This window comes from Piliocolobus tephrosceles, chromosome 12 (assembly GCF_002776525.5).
Source record: "Piliocolobus tephrosceles isolate RC106 chromosome 12, ASM277652v3, whole genome shotgun sequence".
In the NCBI taxonomy this organism is placed as follows: domain Eukaryota; kingdom Metazoa; phylum Chordata; class Mammalia; order Primates; family Cercopithecidae; genus Piliocolobus; species Piliocolobus tephrosceles.
In genome coordinates this window covers 35958309-35978868 of record NC_045445.1, presented here as the reverse complement: position 1 = coordinate 35978868, position 20560 = coordinate 35958309, and the positions used below count along the sequence as shown (strand labels likewise).

At 39.5% G+C, this 20560-nt stretch overlaps 1 protein-coding gene across 1 annotated transcript in view; it reads left to right on the top strand.

Moving 5' to 3' along the window:
* WDR44 (WD repeat domain 44) overlaps positions 1-19973 on the top strand; it is a 93413-nt gene extending 73440 nt beyond the window's left edge. Inside the window, exons 13-20 of the mRNA XM_023202370.1 lie at positions 3151-3264; positions 7358-7480; positions 12004-12195; positions 12886-12987; positions 13207-13322; positions 14178-14305; positions 14970-15104; positions 18906-19973. Coding sequence (XP_023058138.1) covers positions 3151-3264; positions 7358-7480; positions 12004-12195; positions 12886-12987; positions 13207-13322; positions 14178-14305; positions 14970-15104; positions 18906-19000 — 1005 coding nt within the window. The 3' untranslated portion in view covers positions 19001-19973. The remainder of the gene's footprint in view (positions 1-3150; positions 3265-7357; positions 7481-12003; positions 12196-12885; positions 12988-13206; positions 13323-14177; positions 14306-14969; positions 15105-18905) is intronic.
* Positions 19974-20560: the final 587 nt, after the last annotated feature.

The following is a 20560-nucleotide window of genomic DNA, read 5'->3' as shown; positions in this document are numbered from 1 at the left end:
CGGGTTCACGCCATTCTCCTGCTTCAGCCTCCTGAGTAGCTGGGACTACAGGCGCCTGCCACCATGCCCGGCTAATTTTTTGTATTTTTAGTAGAGACAGGATTTCACCTTGTTAGCCAGGATGCTCTCGATCTCCTGATCTCATGATCCGCCCGCCTCGGCCTCCCAAGTGCTGGAATTATAGGCATAAGCCACCACGCCTGGCAAAATGGGCAGACATCTGTAACTAACTCATTGGTTCATATTATTGACAGAAACTGCTTGAGCCATCTCAGTACATCCTCTCCACCATGAAGTAAGCTCCAGGAGGGCAGGAAGCTTTTTTTTTTTTTTTTCTTGTTTTGAGATGGAGTCTTGCTTTGTCACCCAGGCTGACATGCAGTGGCGCGATCTCGGCTCACTGCAAGCTCCGCCTCCCGGGTTCAGGTCATTCTCCCGCCTCAGCCTCCCGAGCAGCTGGGACTACAGGCGCCCACCACCACACCCGGCTAATTTTTTTGTATTTTTAGTAGAGACGGGGTTTCACCGTGTTAGCCAGGATGGTCTCCCTCTCCTGACTTCGTGATCCACCCACCTCGGCCTCCCAAAGTGCCAGGATTACAGGCGTGAGCCACCGTGCCTGGCCTATTTTTTTTATTAAAAAATAATTTTTGGGCTAGGCACGGTGGCTTATACTTGTAATCCTAGCACTTTGAAAGTCGAGGTGGGTGGATCACTTGAGATCAGGAGTTCAAGACCAGCCTGGCCAACATCGTGAAACCCCATCTCTACTAAAAATATAAAAAGTAGCCAGGTATGGTGACAGCTACCTGTAATCTCAGCTGCTTAGGAGACTGAGGCATGAGAATTGCTTGAACCCAGGAGGCAGAGGTTGCAGAGAGCCAAGATTGTACCACTGCACTCCAGCCTGAGTGACAGAGCAAGACTCCATCTCAAAAAAAAAAAATTATTATTATTATTTTTGTAGAGACAGTCTCACTATGTTGTCCAGGCTGGTCTCAAACTCCTGGCCTCAAGCAATGCTCCTACCTCAGCCTCCCAAAGCACTGGGATTACAGGGACAAACTACCGTGCCTGGCCCTATAAATATTCATAGATAAAAGACTTTAAGGAAATATGCTAAATTATTAATAATATTCTTTATCTCTGAGTGATAGGATTTTACATCTTTTGATTCTTTATACTCTGTTTTACTAAAGTTTTCTTTTATGCTTACCTACTTTTATTAAAGCAAACGAAAGAGGGGAATGTAAATTAGTTCAACCATTGTGGAGGACAGGGTGGCAATTCCTTAAAGACCTAGAACCAGAAATACCATTTGACCCAGCAATCCCATTACTGGGTATATACTCAAAGGAATAGAAATCATTCTGTTATAAAGATACATGCAGGCGTATGTTCATTGCAGCACTATTCCATATAGCAAAGATATTGAATCAACAAAAATGCCTAAAGAAAATGTGGTATATATATACCATGGAATACTATGCAGCCTTACAGAGGAATGAGAGCATGTCCTTTGCAGGGACATGGATGTAACTGGAAGCCATTATCCTCAACGAACTAATGCAGGAACAGAAAACCAAATGCCACACATTATCACTTATAAGTAGGAGCTGAACAGTGAGAACACATGGACACAGGGAGGGGAACAACACACACTGGGGCCTGTCAGGGGGATGGGGGGAGGGAGAGCATCAGGAAAAACAGCCAACGCATGTGAGGCTTAATACCTAGATGATGGGTTGATAGGTGCAGCAAACGACCCTGGCCCATGTTTACCTATGTAACAAACCTGCACATTCGCACATGTATCCTGGAACTTAAAATAAGAAGTATTATTTTTTAATTCAAAACATTAAAAAAAAAAACAGAGACTATAAAAGTTTCAGGTTTGAACTTTATGACCCAGTAATAACCCTAATATAAGGATAAAGAAATAAGCCAGGAGCACTGGCTCACGCCTGTAATCCCAGCACTTTGGGAGGCTGAGGCAGGTGGATCAGGAGTTCAAGACCAGCCTGGCCAACATAGTGAAACCCTGTCTCTACTAAAAATACAAAAATTAGACAGACATGGTGCCGTGTGCCTATAATCCCAGATTCTTGGGAGGCTGAGGCAGGAGGATTGCTTGAACCCAGGAGGCGGAGGTTGCAATGAGCCAAGATCGTGCCACTGCACTCCAGCCTGGGCAACAGAGCAAGACTGAGTCTCAAAATAATATTAATAATAATAATAATCATAATAAGGAAATAGTCAAATATGGATAAAGATTCGTGTTCCAGGGCATTCATTGAATTGCTGGGTTTTATTTGTTTGTTTGTTCTTTGTTTTTGAGATGGAGTCTGGCTCGGGTTCTAGTGATTCTCCTGCCTCAGCCTCCCTAGTAGCTAGGATTACAGGTGCACACCATGCCCGGCTAATTTTTGTATTTTTAGTGGAGATGGAGTTTCGCCATGTTGGCCAGGCTGGTCTCCAACTCCTGACCTCAGGTGATCTGGCTGCCTCAGTCTCCCAAAGTGGTGGGATTATCCCAGGCATGAGCCACCACACCTGGCCAAATTACTGTTTTTACTAGCAGAAAAGTTGGAAATGTCTAAGTGACCAATAAAGGAAGAATGATTAATCGTGATGCATCCATATTATGTAACTACTAAATGTTTTCAAAGCATGAAATACAGAAAATGCTCATGGTATAATGGGAAGGTTGGTAAATTTCATGTTTAATATGATTTCAAATACATTTTTTAAAAATGAAAAGTTGAAGAGAGAGACAAAATGTTAGCGGGTTTGGGGTGATTTTAATTTTTCTGTTTTTTGTTTTCCAAATTGTCTATGCTGATCATGTATTACTTTATAATTTAAAAAGTTTAGGCCGGGTGCGGTGGCTCACTCCTGTAATCCCAGCACTTTGGGAGGCCGAGGCGGGTGGATCACCTGAGGTCAGGAGTTCAAGACCAGCCTGGCCAACATGGTGAAACCCTGTGTCTACCAAAAATATAAAAAATTAGCCAGGTGTGGTGGCATGTGCCTGTTATCTCAGCTACTTGGGAAGCTGAGGCAGTAGAATGGCCCTCACCAGATGGGGTGGGAAGAATGTGAAACTAATTTTACATTGCAGTTTCAGAGTTTATCTTTATATCCGAATAGGTATGCAGTGGAACTGATGAAGACCCTGATGATAAAAACGCACCCTTTCGGCAACGGCCATTTTGCAAATATAAAGGGCATACTGCTGATCTCCTTGATCTTTCATGGTCTAAAGTAAGAAATTCTTATTTGAATCATATATTAATTCTGTGTGTAAGGAGCAGATACTATAGTCTTAAAGCAGAATTTCTTCTCTGGGAAACCTCAACTGATTGGATGAGGCCCACCCACATAGTCAAGGGTGATCTCCTTTACTTAAAATCAACTGAGTATGGATTAATTACATGTACAGAATACCTTCACAGCAACAACTAGATTGGTGTTTGATTAAATAGTTGAGTACTAGCTTAATAATTAAATAATTTAGTACTAGCTAAGTTGATACATAAAATTAACTGTTATAACCACCTTCTTACCAGAATTATTCCTTTTCTTTGAACTAATTCTCCTTAACCTTTCTCTGGCATTTGATGATTTGATGCTATTTATCTTTCTTGAACTACTTGATTTTGGAGCACTGTATGTTCTAGATTCACTTCCTGTCTCACTGACTATTCCCTTGTTTGCTTCATGGAGGAAATATTTAATAGTTTAAAAAAAATTGAGAACCTGTGCAACTATACCTGCTATGTACCAAGTACTTTTCATTCACTCAAAACACATCCGTTGATCATTTTACCACCTGGTTAAGAAATGACCTCTGGAGCCAGACCCCCAAGGTGTATATTCTTCCTAGTCTGCCCCTTATGTTGTGTGACCTTGGGCAAGTTATTTAACCTCACCATGCCTCATCTGCAAAATAGACATAATAAAAATATAAAAATATATAATATTAAAAAAATATAAAATATATTTTTGAAAAACCCTCATAGGGTTATAATAGGGAAAGATTAACTGAGCTAGTAAATATAAAACACTTGCCTAGAACATAATAAATGCTCAATTAATATTAGCAGTGATGATAATGATTAACTGAGTTAGTAAATATAAAACGCTTGCCTAGAACATAATAATGCCCAATTAATATTAGCAGTCATCATCATCATCATCATCATCACTATCTGCCAAGTAGCATTTTAGCCACTGGGGACACAGACAAAAGTTAAGTACTTTACATGTGCTCTGTTCATACCCTCAAAACAACCTTACGAGATTGTTGACATTTCCTTATCAAGGATTTAAAAAAACAAGGGTCATACGTGTTAAAGAACACGCCTAAAGGCGTATAGCTAGGGAGTTACGGGAGTTTAGGTTCAAACCCCATGACTTTGGATCATTACTCTCTTGCCCATTCCAGTGTCACAATAGCTAATCACTACAAGGAAACAGGATGACAAAAATAACAAATGTTGGACACATTGAAAGATTTAAGAAATCATAAATTTTTTATACTTTCTTTCCATTTTATACTTTATTTCCATTCTATCTCTTAGGAGGCAGGCAGCAGTAATATGATTTGGTATCTAGCCAGCTTGCATTTTTAAGGACTGGTGCTAGCCTATAAACCACCTGGTCTTCCTGGTCCCTGACGATATGAATATAGAATATCAGTCTGTGAAAAATGCAGAAACCAAGAGTAAACTATTTAGAAGTGTTTATGGCAGTTTTCACATTAAGTTTGTACCTGTTTAGTCCTTTAAAACCTGGGCTTCTATTTTGTATAATAATACAAAATGGGGCTTGTATTTTATATGCCTTTTATTTTTATTTCATTTTTCTAGTAAATGTTTTCTGTGTTTTAAAATAGTTTCAGTCCACAACTCACTGGAAATTTAAAAAACAAAAACAGTCCTTCACCAGAAATACTCTGAGAAGCACTAGTCTAGATGAATTATTTCAGTGAGGTGCTGCCCCATACAGGAATGGTTCCTAAAGGTCTATCCTCATACCCCAATCCCTCCACCCCACCTCCATCCAGAGGAAAGCAACAAAATTTCTGCAACAAGATTCTAAGCCTCTCCAGGGTAGGAACCAGATATTAACACCAACTCAAACCAGATATTGTTTCTCTTTAATGTCTATCACAGTGCTTATAGTGAGTTTTCTATTTGTTGAAGATGTATTTTGTGCCAGTAACAAGAATTACCCTGTTAATTCTTACAATAACAACCCCGTGAGGTAGACAATCTTATTTTGTCTCGATGAAGAGATTGAGCCCCTGTGACCTATCTAAAATCACAAAATTAGTTATGGGTAGAACTTAGATTTTAATCTAATTTATCTGACTTCCAAGATCAGTGCTTAGTTTAAGAAAGTTATCTAATTTCATTTATTTAATAAGAAGTACTTATTAAATACTTATAAAAGAACAAGGCTTTCTTAAAACTTATTTGAAAGAAATCTTAACATGTCTTCAGCACCTTCACTTAATATTTTAGGGATGTCTTCATACCTCTTTCATATGCTCAAAGCAAAGAACTATTGCAGGAATTGAATACAGTCAGTTTCTGTTTTTTGGGGTTTTTTTTGTTTGTTTTGCTTTGTGATTTTTTGAGACGGAGTATTGCTCTGTCCCAAGGCTGGAGTGCAGTGGCATGATCTCAGCTCACTGCAACATCCATCTCCCAGGTTCAAGCGATTCTCTGGCCTCAGCCTCCCCTAGTAGCTGGGATTACAGGCATGGGCCACCACGCCCAGCTAATTTTTTTGTGTTTTTAGTAGAGATGGGGTTTCACCATGGTGGCCAGGCTGATCTCGAACTCCTGACCTCAAATGATCCACCTGCCTCAGCTTCCCAAAGTGCTGGGATTACAGACATGGGCCGCTGTGCCCAGCCAAATAAAGTCAGTTTTAATGAACATAGGTTTATGGTGTGCCATAGGTTAAGTTTTTATACAGTTGTTATTAATCAACAGGAAATTATAATGCAAACTGCATGTACTCTTCAAAACTTTTCTGGAACTGAGTGGATCTTGAAAATAAAAATGATTGTTGTTAGATATTTCAAAGATTATTGTAAATCTTCCAAATTCTGTTTTTTAATTCTTTACTTTTAATCGTAAAGTATACCATCTATTTGAAAACAGGTATACCACAATGTACGTACCTCATAGTGTTGCTATATTTTGCAAAGAACAATGCTTAACACATAGAAGTATGCGATAAATGTCATCATTGCCTTGATTTGTTTAGCACCTTTAGGCACACCAAAAAATACAGAGGTGTCATTTGAGTTTTCTCATTCAGTATAACTCATAGTTCTCCTCCTTAAATAGATTATGTTTAGGAATTAATGAGCTTCTGCCAGCTGAAAGCTTTTGACAGACATGTTTGGTTCCTGGGCGATGGGGCCATCACAGTGCCTAAGTCAGTTACACTACCATCTTCTAGCCTTGAACATTCTGTGGTCTATTCTGAACGATTTGACAATTTTTGTTCTCTAATTTTCTTGCCTAGAGTATGACAGGTGCACAATAACTTTTCATTTCCATGCTGCATTATAGGGTAATCTTTTTGAAGACATTTTAAATGACAGAGATCTATGTGAGTTAAAATTCACCAGTGTTACCAGTGTGAAAATAACTGAAGTGACAATAGAATGAATAAATATCTTATACTGATAGCTAAGTTCCCATATGTGCAGGTGATAACAACCAAGGCACACGTTAGTTCTCTGCTGGTGCCTGGCAGATTTCTTTAGACATTGATAAGATTCATCCGAATTTCAGAACAGGTAATGTCAAAAAGTTTTAGAATCAATGAAATATGGTATTTGGCCGGGCGCGGTGGCTCAAGCCTGTAATCCCAGCACTTTGGGAGGCCGAGACGGGCGGATCACGAGGTCAGGAGATCAAGACCATCCTGGCTAACACGGTGAAACTCCGTCTCTACTAAAAAATACAAAAAACTAGCCGGGCGAGGTGGCGGGCGCCTGTAGTCCCAGCTACTCGGGAGACTGAGGCAGGAGAATGGCATAAACCCGGGAGGCGGAGCTTGCAGTGAGCTGAGATCCGGCCACTGCACTCCAGCCTGGGCGACAGAGCGAGACTCTGTCTCCAAAAAAAAAAAAAAAAAAGAAATATGGTATTTAACTGTTTAGGGGAAAATAGGATCTTCCAAGTGAATTTGATAATCTTTTGTTCTTTCCATTGCTGCATTTAACAATAACAAAACTGTTGGAATACAAAAACCAAAAGTTCACTTTTATTGTATAAATAGGGTTCTTTTTCTTATAGTGATAACATAGTCAATGTCATTTTCTCCATAGAACTACTTTCTTCTTTCTTCTTCAATGGATAAAACAGTCAGATTATGGCACATTTCTCGAAGAGAATGCCTTTGCTGTTTTCAACATATAGATTTTGTCACTGCCATAGCTTTTCATCCAAGAGTAAGTAACTATTTATACATGTTTTTGTTAACCTCTAAGGAAGGTGAGAGAACCTGGTTTCTCTGGAGGGCAATTGGACTACAGGAAAAAAGTTATCAACAGCTACATAGTTATGAGCAATTTAATTTTGTGTTTCATTTTGCTTTAGAAATGAGAAAGGAAATATCCTGCTGATCTGCATTAGAAAAACTGGGGATGTTATATCTCAAATCTTTATTAAGACATGCAAGGTACAAATAAATGAAATAAACTATCCTATTAAAGATGAGAGATGGAGGAAGAAGAGACAGCAGATGGATAAATGAGAAAGGGAAGTACCTAGGCAGAAATAGTGAGATTGGGGAGGGAAGAGACAGAGAAAGAGACTGAAAGAGGCAAAGATGAAAATTCATTACAAGATATACTGAATTTGTATTGTTAGTCTTGATATCCCTTCTTTATTCCTTTTCAGTATAGAAAATCCTTTCATATCTTTCCCCCAGAAAGAAAGTATTTCATATGATTTCAGCCAAATGAGAAAAATCTGCTATCATGGAATTGCAGACCTATTGTATGCCCCTAGAGGATAGGGCCACCAAATGCTTAAGGCTAAATTAGTTACAAATTTTTACAACTGTAAACAAAAGGGAAATCACATGTCAGTGCTGACTGCACTAGCTCAATTAAGCAGAGGACTCGATCTGACCCTAGCAACAAGTTTCCCTTACCTATGTTGGTGTTATAATTACATTTCCAGTGGTGTCCTCATCTTTATATGTTTAACACCCATTATCTTTTTAATGTAACATTTTAATCATATTCACATTTCTTCATCTCCCCCAAATTAAGGAGAAGACTGACTTGTTTTCAATATACTTTCCTTTCCTGAGCAGGTTTATAACATAAGCAGTGATAATTCCAAACCCTTGAAGACTTGGTTAAGGGCCAGGCGCGGTGGCTCATGCCTATAATCCCAGCGCTTTGGGATGCCAGGGCAGGCAGATTGAGACCAACCTGGCCAACATGGTGAAACATTGTTTCTACTAAAAATACAAACATTAGACAGGTGTGGTGGCAGGTGCCTATAGTCCCAGCTACTCGGGAGGCCGAGGCAGGAGAATCTTTTGAACCCAGGAGGCAGAGGCTGCAGTGAGCCGAGATTGCACAAGCCTGGGCAATAGAGCGAGACTGTCTCAAAAAAAAAAGAAGACCTGGTTAAGAATTTTGGTGGCTCACGCCTATAATCCCAGCACTTTGGGAGGCTAAGTGGGAGGATGGCTTGAGGCTAGGAGTTCAAGACCAGCCTGGGCAACACAGTGAGACTCCACCTCTATCACAAACAGAAAAACTATGTTAATTCTTACCAGTTTTGATGATCAAGTCATTAGAGTCTTCTTTCTGAATAACACCCCCACCCCTGTCCCCTATACACACAACAAAAGGATAGATTTACCCCATCAGCAACTGTGAGCAAAATCTTTCCCTGCATAATCTTTCCATAACTCTATTTTAGCTATAAAGTATCAGGTTGGAAAGAGATATTTAGTTGTGATTGTTTTCTTTCTCATTCTTTTTCTTCTTTCTTTTTTTTGTTTGTTGTTTTTTGGTTTTTGTTTTTGAGACAGGATCTCACTTTGTCACCCAGGCTGTAGTGCAATAGTGCAGTCTCGGCTTACTGCAGCCTCAACTTCCCTGGCTCAGGTGATTCTCCTGCCTCAGCTCCCCAGGTAGCTGGGACTACAGGCATGCACCACTGTGCCTGCACTATTCCTGGCTAATTTTTGTATTTTTAGTAGAGACAGGGTATTGCCATGTTGCCCAGGCTGGTCTCAAACTCCTGGGCTCAAAGTGATCTGCCCATCTCGGCCTCCCAAAATGCTGGGATTAAAAGCATGAGCCACTGCACCCATCTGATTGTTTTCCATGTGGTATTTTATTATTTATTAAACTTTCTGTTCAGCCATGAATTTTTTTTTTCTTTTTTTTTGAGACAGTCTCCAGGCTGGAGTGCAGTGGCACAATGTCGGCTCACTGCAACCTACACCTCCCAGGTTCAAGCAATTCTGCCTCAGCCTCCCAAGTAGCTGGGATTACAGACATGTACCACCACATCCAGCTAATTTTCGTATTTTTAGTAGAGATGGAGTTTCACCATGTTGGCCAGGCTGGTCTCTAACTCCTGACCTCAAGTGATCCGCCTGCCTTGGCCTCACAAAGTGCTGGAATTACAGACGTGAGCTACTGTGCCTGGCCCAGCCAATGATTTTTTTATAGTGCTTTTATTTGGTTTTATTTTGGAAACTATAAAGCCCTATTTCTAAAAATCGTACTGACCTGGAGTGTTTTTAAGGGGCTAGGAAAGAATAGGGTAGTAATGACTTGGGTTTTTTTTTTTTTTTTTTTTTTTAGGAAATATGACTTTTATTATAATGTTAAAGGAAGAAAGGTAGCAGAGTTAGAAAAGAAATAGCAAAATGGGCCAGGCTTGGTGGCTCATGTCTGTAATCCCAGCACTTTGGGAGGCCAAGGTGGGTGGATCACCTTAGGTCAGGAGTTCAAGACCAGCCTGGCCAACATGGTGAAAACCCATCTCTAATAAAAATGCAAAAATTAGCCGGCCGTCGTGGTGCATGCCTATAATCCCAGCTACTCAGGAAGCTGAGGCAGGAGAATTGCTTGAGCCCGGGAGGTGGAGGTTGCAGTGAACCAAGATTGTGCCACTGTACCCTAGCCTGGGTGACAGTGTGAGATTCCATCTCAAAAAAAAAAAAAAAAGAATAGCAAAATGGAGATACACACACATAGATGTACGTATGTGACAATTACTAAGTTTTTACTTGTTCAGCTCTTCTACTCGTACACATTGAGTGAGCCTACTATACCATAGCCATGAAGATGTCCATCATTTGTAGATTGTCTTTGACAGGTTTCAGAGATGGGTAAGAATAATAATTTTTGGCAAGGAACAGAACCCCTGAGGGCGGGGGTGGGGGGGTGGGGAAGAAAAAAAAAAAGAAGAAGAATCATCTTGGCTGGGTATGGTGGCTCCCTCCTATAATCCCAGCACTTTGGGAGTTTGAGGCAGGAGGATCACTTGAGGCCAGGAGTTCGAGACCAGCCTGGGCAACATAGGGAGACGCCATTTTTATAAAAAATGTTAAAGTTAGCCAGGTATGGTGGTGTGCTTCTGTGATCCCAACTACTTGGGAGGCTGAGGTGAGAGGATCACTTGAGCCCAGGAGATCGAGGTTGCAGTAAGCCGTGATCGAACGTCTGTACTCCAGCCTGGGCAACAAACTGAGACCCCATCACCAAAAAAAAATAAATAAAGAAAGAAAGAAAAACTCTTATGTTGCCAAAAACAAAACCAGCTTAGTGGTAGGACTGATTTAGTTTAAAGCAGGTTTCTCAAGCCTAGTACTGTTGATATTCTTTGTTACACGGGGGAGAGAAGGCTGTGCATTATAGGATATTTAGCAGCATCCCTGGCCTCTCCCCACTAGATATGGTGGCATCCTGATCCTCCCACCAGTTTCGACAACCAAAATGTCTCCAGATAATGCTAGATGTCCCCTTTGGGGTCAAATTGCTGCAGGTTAAGAATCCCTGATCTGAGAGCAGAATTTGAATAATGAAGTAATTCTCTGTTGACATGGTGCTAGGGTTCCAAAAATGACTAGTTTGGGGGGCCACTAACTGATGTTACTCTTTATCCAAGTGTTAACATGTGTCCCAGAGGAAGGTATGATACAGGATAGTGTTTCTCATAGCATGTTCCTGAAAGGTCTAGCATCTCCCCTAAACACGCCCCCCCAAAAAAAGTCTGTGGTTAAATATGTTGAAAAATGCTACCTGTTTTATCCTCTCTTTGGAAATTCAAAATGCAGGTTAACTGAGAATCGAGTTTAACTTTCTGTAACCCAGAATTTCTCAAACTTACTTGACCACAGAACCTTCTTCCATTCAATACACACTCAAACACGTTATCTATTAACATCTATATCTTGCAAAAGGGCAGTTTAAGGATATGATAATTAGAATTTTATTTCTCAAAGTGAATAGTGAGGTTTCTAATTGTTGTTACTGCTTTCAGTGCATAAAATAATGCTTGCTTAAAGAATAAAAACTTTTAAATGAAATCTTTTTTTTTTTTTTTTGAGACGGAGTCTCACTCTGTCGCCAGGCTGGAGTACAGTGGTGTGATCTTGGCTCACTGCAACCTCCGCCTACCGGGTTCAAGCGATTCTCCTGCTTCAGCCTTCCGAGTAGCTGGGACTACAGCCGCACACCACCATGCCCAGCTAATTTTTATATTTTTACTAGAGATAGGGTTTCACCATGTTGGCCAGGATAGTGTCAATCTCTTGACCTTGTGATCCACTGCCTTGGCCTCCCAAAGTGCTAGGACTACAGGTGTGAGCCACTGCACGCGGCCCTGAAATCTACATTTTTAAACTGTTCTAATAGACTTACTGATTTGATTTGCTAATGGGTTTTTTCTTGATGTGGTAAAATGAAAGCTTTCTCTTTTGCCACCTTTTTAGGATGACAGGTATTTTCTAAGTGGGTCTTTGGATGGAAAGCTCCGCCTTTGGAACATACCTGACAAAAAAGTAGCTTTGTGGAATGAAGTAGATGGTCAGACGAAATTGATCACAGCTGCGAACTTCTGTCAGAATGGCAAATATGCAGTGATTGGGACATATGATGGCAGATGTATTTTCTATGATACAGAGGTAAATGGTTGTTTTTTGTAAATTATATAATTGTATACTTAGTAAACACTTTCATGGTTTTGGACAAGTTGTTTATCCCCTCTGGGCTTTAACTGCATTTTCTCTAAATAGGGGCAAATAATACAATGTCTGTCTTAAGAGTTGGAACAGATGCAGATGACTTTTAAGATGTCTTCTCATTCTAATTTTTAAAAAAAATTTTTTTGAGATGGAGTCTCACTCTGTTGCCCAGGATGGAGTGCAGTGGAGTGATCTCGGCTCACTACAACCTCCGCCTCCTGAATTCAAGTGATTCTTGTGTCTCAGCCTCCTGAGTAGCTGGGACTACAGGCACGTGCCACCACACTCGGCTAATTTTTGTATTTTTTGGTAGAGATGGGATTTTACCATGTTGGCCAGGCTGGTCTCTAACTCCTGACTTCAAGTGATTCACCTGCCTCAGCCTCCCAACGTGCTGGGATTACAGGCGTGAGCCACCATGCCCAAGCAAAAAGAATTTTTTTATAGAGACAAAGTCTCACTCTGTCACCCAAGTTAGAGCATAGTGGTACAATTATTATTGCTCACTACAGCCTCGAACTCTTGGGCTCAAGCAATCCTCCTGCCTCAGCCTCCGGAGTAGCTAGAATTACAGATACAAGCCACCACACATGCTCCTAATCCTAATATGTACGTATGATTTATTTTTAGCATTTGAAATACCATACGCAAATACATGTACGATCTACTAGAGGGCGCAACAAGGTCGGAAGAAAAATTACTGGCATTGAGCCTTTACCTGGAGAAAATAAGGTACTACAGTATTCAAAACCATCTTTCTCCATACTATATGTAGATTCTTGAAAGTTCTTAATATCTTGGCAAAAAAATGTATTCTCTTTCTTGTGGAATACCACTTTTCTTCTGGTTTTGAGGTATATTTGTTTGTATGTGTGTAGCACCCTTTTTGGGTTGTAACTTTGCTTGTACTAAAACATGATATTTTTAACTTTTCATTTGATCTGCTTTTAGATATTGGTAACCTCAAATGACTCCAGAATCAGACTATATGATTTGAGAGATTTGTCACTGTCCATGAAGTATAAGGGTTACGTCAATAGCAGCAGCCAGATCAAAGCAAGTTTCAGGTAAATTGGCAATAAGATATTCCCAAAAGAGATCAGAACATTTCTCCCCTACTTCCATTTTTCCATTGGTCTATGCCTTATGTTTAATGGGGTTCTTTTCACTTTTGCAACTAGTATTTTATCATGCGATACTTACCTTGTCCACCTATCTAGTATATAGAATTCGAATTGCCCCTATTCTGCAGATGAAGAAACCAAGACTCAGAAAGTTAAGTGATTGGCCTAAAGTCATAGTTGTAGAGCTGGGATTAGAAGACTCATCTCTAGAGTTTTTGCTTTTGTACCTTTGTTTACCCTTTTAAGAGGGGGCTTATGCCTCATCCCACCACCCCCATCCCCGCCCCATTGCCTTGAACCTTTTAGGAAAGGAAGGAACCTTTTAGGACTCTTAAGAAAGCATTTTAACACCCCACGGCACAGTGTCTTGTATTCAAAACTTTATGTATCATTATTATTTAAATTTCTAATTTGGGTTCCGGACACTCTCCTGAAGGTTAGCTACCTTTTCTTCCTTCTAGCCCTCTTCTTTCAGTCCTTTTCTTACCAGTTCTTTTTTCTTGAATTATACAGTAATTAACTCAATTGGTAAAGTATTCTGCTCCTGTCTTTCACACCTTAAATCATCATTCCTCCCAACGTGGATTAACGTCGCAGTTACTTAGAGCTTTGATGCAAATACAAGTGCCAGGCCATCTACATTTAGAACATCTACAGTGAGACTGTGAGTCTTCATATTCAACAAGCTCCTGCAGATGTTATTTTAGGTATCACAAACTAGGAAGCACTGATAAAGGAAACCGTTAAACATATACACACACACATTTTATTTGCTTTTCCTTTCTTCCCCAAATTCAGCCATGATTTTACTTACCTCGTTAGTGGTTCAGAAGATAAGTATGTTTATATCTGGAGTACTTACCATGACCTAAGCAAGTTTACTTCAGTCAGGAGAGATCGTAATGACTTCTGGGAAGGTATTAAAGGTAAGTAAATACTTGCTTTTGTGTGTCTTGTAAGAGAATCAAGTTGAAGTGGATATGTGCTAGAAGTAAATTCATGGCCGGGCACAGTGGCTCACGCCTGTAATCCCGGCACTTTGGGAGGCCGAGACTGGCGTATCACGAGGTCAGGAGATCGAGACCATCCTGGCTAACACGGTGAAACCCTGTCTCTACTAAAAATACCAAAAAAAAAGTAGCTGGGTGTGGTGGCACGCACCTGTAGTCCCAGCTACTCGGGAGGCTGAGGCAGTAGAATCGCTGGAACCCAGGAGGCAAAGGTTGCAGTGATCCGAGATCACGCCACTGCACTCCAGCCTGGGTGATAGAGTGAGACTCCGTCTAAAAAAAAAGAAGAAGTAAATTCATGTAGGCATTATTTTAAGAGAGGCAGTTTGACAATGATAAACTGCATTGCGTTTGACTTTACTTGTTTTATCTATACTAAGGAAGAACTTTGGTCGAAAATTTGAGAAATCAGGGAATTTCAGAACTTATATGTAATTTTTCTTAGAAAAATTTTTGGGTTTTAAATCACTCTTAGTTACTTCTGTGTTAGTTTTTAAGGATATTTGGCATATAACATACACTATCGTGTTTGTCTTGGTATCCAATTTGTCAGTTATCCTGAAGTAAATTTTTTCTGCAGCCCACAATGCAGTTGTTACATCAGCCATCTTTGCACCAAACCCAAGTTTGATGTTATCTTTGGATGTGCAATCTGAAAACTCAGAAGGGAACGAGAAAAGTGAAGATGCTGACTTTTTGGATCTCACACATTCTGGTAAATCTTTATTTGTCCTATGTTTTTTTCTAGTCAGCATTTAGTAACCTCATTTGTCTCATATGAGTATAATGAGGTTTTCACTAGTATAAAGAATATTTCTTTTTTCTTAAGACAGAGTCTTGCTCTGTCACCCAAGCTGGAGTGCAATGATGCAGTCACAGCTCACTGCAGCCTCAACCACCCTGGACTCAGGTGATCCTTCCACCTCAGCCTCCTGAATAGCTGGGACTACAGGCCTACACCACCATGCCCAGCTAATTTTTTTTTTTTTTTTTTTTTTGAGACAGAGTCTCGTTCTGTCGCCCAGGCTGGAGTGCAGTAGTGCAATCTTGTCTCACTGCAAGCTCCGCCTCCTGGGTTCGCACCATTCTCCTGCCTCAGCCTTCTGAGTAGCTGGGACTACAGGTGCCCGCCACCACGCCAGGCTAATTTTTTGAACTTTTATAGAGATGGAATTTCACCATGTTGCCTAGGCTGGTCTCAAACTTCTAGGCTCAAGCAATCCACCCACCTCAGCCTCCCAAAGCACTGGGATTACAGGCGTGAGCCACCAAAGAATATTTCTTGTTTGCAACTTAATGGTTGTCAGATACCCATTTCTGAACTTTTCAGTAATATATTTCCTCAAAGTTTTACCTGTTTTAAATTCATCTGAGAATTAAAAATGAGAAATTTGGGCCAGGCGCGGTGGCTATCTATCTTAGGCCAGGCGGAGGTTGCAGTGAGCTGAGATCGTACCACTGCACTCCTTCCTGCCTAGCAACAGAGTGAGATTCCATCTCAAAAAAAAAAAAAAAATCTGTAACTAGTCCTGCTTGTCCTTAAGAGTATGGTAAGACCATGCAGATTTGGATCACTTATTAGTGAAAACAAGTTTGTATTATTAAAACCAGTTGTGGCTGAGTGTGGTGGCTTACACCTGTAATCCTAGCACTTTGGAAGACCAAGGTGAGCAGATTGCTTGAGGTCAGGAGTTCAAGACCAGCCTGGCCAACATGTTGAAACCCTGTCTCTACTAAAAATACAAAACGTAGCCAGGTATGGTGGTGCGTGCCTGTAATCCCGGGAGGCTGAGGCAGGAGAAGTGCTTGAACTCGGGAAGGTGGAGGTTTCAGTGGGTGGAGATCGCGCCACTGCACTCCAGTCCAGGTGACACAGCAAGACTCTGTCTAAAAAAAAAATAATTGTGCCAGGCGTTGTGGTGTGTACCTGTAATCCCGGGTACTTGGGAGGCTGAGGCAGGATTGTTTGAACTCAGGAGCTCGAGACCAGCCCAGACAACATAGAAGGACACCCAACTCAAAAAATATATATATATATATATAATTTTTTTTAATTTTTAAATTGATTGCATAATAGTTTATTGACTGTATTGTCTCATGCTACAGATTACAAACAGGTCATAAAGCCACAGGAATAGATACAATGTACAAAGAGTGCTTCTAAAGTATTTGAATGCTAAAAAGTTATCAATAGTTTAATCTCAAGTAATTTTTTGTACTATTATTTGCACTATCTACTCCACTCACTACATACTATTCCTTCTGTCTGTGAAGAAAAATTTTGATAACAAAGATGAACTTGAGTCTAGCATTTCTTTCAGTACAAGATACAAAAATAAACCAAGTTAGAATGATTAAACCTTTACTAAATGCCTGTTTAACTGTTTTCTGTTTTCTTTTTCTTTCCTTCTCAGAATCAAATCCAGCTTCTCTCTTCTAACTTAAGTCATTTACGTTTTTTCTTTTTTTTTTTTTTTTTTTTTTTTTTTAACTTATGAATGACATGGTGTCACTCTGTTTCCCTGGCTGGAGTGTGCTGGTACAGTCATAGCTCACTACAACCTTGAACTCTGTGCTCAAGCAATCTTCCTGCCTCAGCGTCCCGAGTAGCTAGTACTACACGTACTACCATGCCTGGCTAATTTTTTTTTGTTTTTTTTTTTCTTTTTGGTAGAAATGAAATGAGTTTTCCTTATGTTTCGCAGGCTGGTCTCAAACTTCTAGCCTCAAAAAGGTTAGTCCTTCTACTTTGGCCCAAGTGCTGGGATTACAGGCATGAGACATCACACCTGGCCTTTTTTTTTTTTCTTTTCTTTTCTTTTTTCCCCAGTACTACCGTTTTACATTCTATATACTTCCCCTGCATATTCCACAGGAAATTCTAGCTTTTAAAACAATTTGAGGAAAAGCAAAAGGTACAGGTTTTTTTTTTTTAACTTCTCAAAAATGTACCACGTTAACAAGGTTCACTTAACTGGGTCCTTTTTTAAGAGGCACAAATTTTAGTGGGTTGTACTCAGATTTGTGTTTGTCATTTTGTACCCATGTAGGTGTAGTCTAAGAATAAACTCTCTTAAACCTGAAATGGAGGATCACAAAATATATCCAATTGCCCTCTCTCTTTGTTCCTGACGTGTTTGGCAGTTTGAGCCTCAATTTTCCTTATGCGTAAAATAATCATGATAACCTAGTTTATAGGGTTTCAATAAGAATTAGATATGACATGTATAGGCTGGGCATGGTGGCTCATGACTGTAACCCCAACATTTTGGGAGGCCAGGGCGGGAGGATCACTTGAGGCCAGGAGTTTGAAACCAGCCTGGACAACATAGCGAGACCCTGTTTCCACAAAAAATTAAATAATTAGCCGGGCACAGTGGCACATGCCTGTAGGGAGGCTGAGGTGGAAGGATCCTTTGAGCCCAGGAGTGTGAGGCTACAAGTGAGCTACGATGGTGCCACTGCATTCCTGCCTGCACAACAGAGTGAGGCTCTATCTAAATATATATATATATATATATATATATATACTTGTATGTGTAAAAGTGGTTAGCAAAATGCCTCGCATGTAGTAGGCATTATTGTTATCATTTTCATTATTATTATTTTCATTATTACTGTGTCTTACAAAGCATTTTATATGTATGGTGAATTCTTCTCTATCCTTTCTCATATTCCTAAGTCCTTTGCTGCTGCTGCTACTACCACTGCACAGTACTGGTATGAGATATGCCAAAAGGGTGGTAAAGGAATGTTCAAAGACTTAGGATATGTTTTTAGCACATCTAAGTGAAACCATTTTGTGTGACTCATCCTGTCCACAACTTTCCAATTAAAGTTTGGATTATTTTCTTTTTTAAATCTCAAAATCTCAATTTTCACCTATGTATAATAGAGTTAGTTAACACTGAATTTTTTTCTTAAATGCTTTTATGCAACTGGCAAATGTAAGAGGTAAGCATTTATGCCATTCAGCATAGTTATATAGCTTTTCAGTAAGGACCATATGGCAAAAGGTGCTGTCAGCATTCACACTGCAAACGTGTGTACTTCATTTCATGGCACTTTCAGTATGTCTGCTATACAATAAACCTTACTGGCAACCTCGCTAGACACCCCTGTTAGCAACAGACTTGCCCAGCTGATCCCATTCTGCCAGCACCGCAGTCCTGGGGCTGAATGACACACTAGCTTCTTGCCATGCAATGAAGCATTAGATGACTTAGATGCCTGGGCTGCCTAGGAATAAGTCCAAGCATCCAGGCCCCAGGAGACTGTAATATCCTCAAGCCAGGGAAAGACCAGCCAAGACAAGGTAAGTGGAAGTGAGTCTCAGAGCAGAGGAGAGATTCAGCAGAATGAAAAAATTACAGGAGCCAGCCAGAAAAGGAGACTGAAAAGGTTGGGAGATGATATTCTCCCCTGAAGGTGGAGGGTCATGGGCATGTGATAATTGTGGCAGCAGGCTTCATATTCCTTTAAAAATCAACTTAAAACTATTTTTTATGCTTTTAAGGTATTATGAAGACAGATAACACAGAAGTTCTTCTCTCTGCTGACTTCACTGGAGCAATCAAAGTGTTTGTTAATAAAAGAAAAAATGTATCTTAATTTGAAATGGCATTTAAAATAAACATATCAATAAGTTTCTATATGTATCAGAACTGAAAAAATATAGTGTTCCAAGCTAACATACTTTTTAAATTTTTATTGAAAGTTGTTCAAATATAATATATTTTTTGAGAGGCAGTGTTAATGATCTAGGAAACCCCAGGCCGATAGAGTAGAAAGGAATATGACTAGAATAACATTGCCAAACATTAGGCTTTATTGTTTTGTTATGTTTGTGTTTTCATTGTATAATTATGAACATGCACAAGTTTCTGCATGAAAATATATTAATATATTAATCACATGTATGTGCCTTTTGGTTACATGCATTAAATCTAACAGAGTTAAATTATTTCAGTGGCTCTTTTGGCCTCTTACTAGGGGGGATAGTCTTGTTTCTAGCTTAAACAATTTTTTTTGCACAAGATTTCATTTTTAAGAAAAGTGGTATCTTTTGACTGAGTTATTGTTTTGAAAATGTTATATAGGTTTCCAATAGGTCAATAACCATGTGTAAATGGTTTTTATAAATTTCTCAATTTGGGGACAAGATTTTTTGTGGTCTAAATTGTGGGCTTAAGATTCTTTTCTTTATATATGTACATATAATTTTTTTTTCTTTGCCACACTGGAGCACAATGTTTCTATGTAAAGAATTATTTTCATTCTTTATCCATGAGCACCAGGCTTTGCTCACTTAAAAAAAAATTAAGCCACATTAAGGAGTGAGTCTTCTTTTTTACAATAATGTAAAAATGAAACTGTTTACATTTTTTTAAAGCATTGTAGTTTTTAAAAATTAAGCTGTTTTGTTTTGTGTTGTTGAATTTGAAAGCCTTTGTAAATATCAATATAATGTACCAATGAAATAACATCTGGGGCAATGAAACCCTGATCATGTTGTTGATGGTTAGCATATGTTTCTGAAATTAAATATGTATTATTAAAAGTTGGTCTCCAACACTTGTTTAAACATGGCTTTATTTTTAATTGACTTCAGTAAATCAAGGAATGCAAGAATAATAAACTCTTGTTTTAATCATTCAAATTTTAGCAACAGAAGACCAGATTTTAGATCCCTAAATTATAATGCATTAGTTACATGCCTTTAAAATTGTTTTAATTCTAGCTTTAAATTGAACACTGCTAATAATTCATCTATATGCTTATATGTTCTTTACTGCATTTGTTTTCAGCATGTAAGTGAGAAGTTGGGGAGCCACGGACATATCCTCGTTGATTAGCATGGTCTTAGAGTGTTCTAGGCTTTCTAGTAAATTACATATTGTTTGTTGCTTTCTTCTTGCCAGTACTGTGCTCTCTCCCTCTCCCTTTCCCCCTCCCCTCTCCTCATCTCTCTTTGGTTACTTTGGCCCCCTCACTCTCTTGTACTCTCCCTTACTGAATTGTTACACTATTGGCTTTCTAAAAACCAGGCACAGTTTCTTTAGTCTCAAGGTCTGGGTGGCATTGTGATTGATCCAGTGTTTCTTTTTTAAACTTGATGTCTTCAGCTCTTTGAGGCAGCTTGGCTTTCACTAACTTCTGCCTGAGAACTTG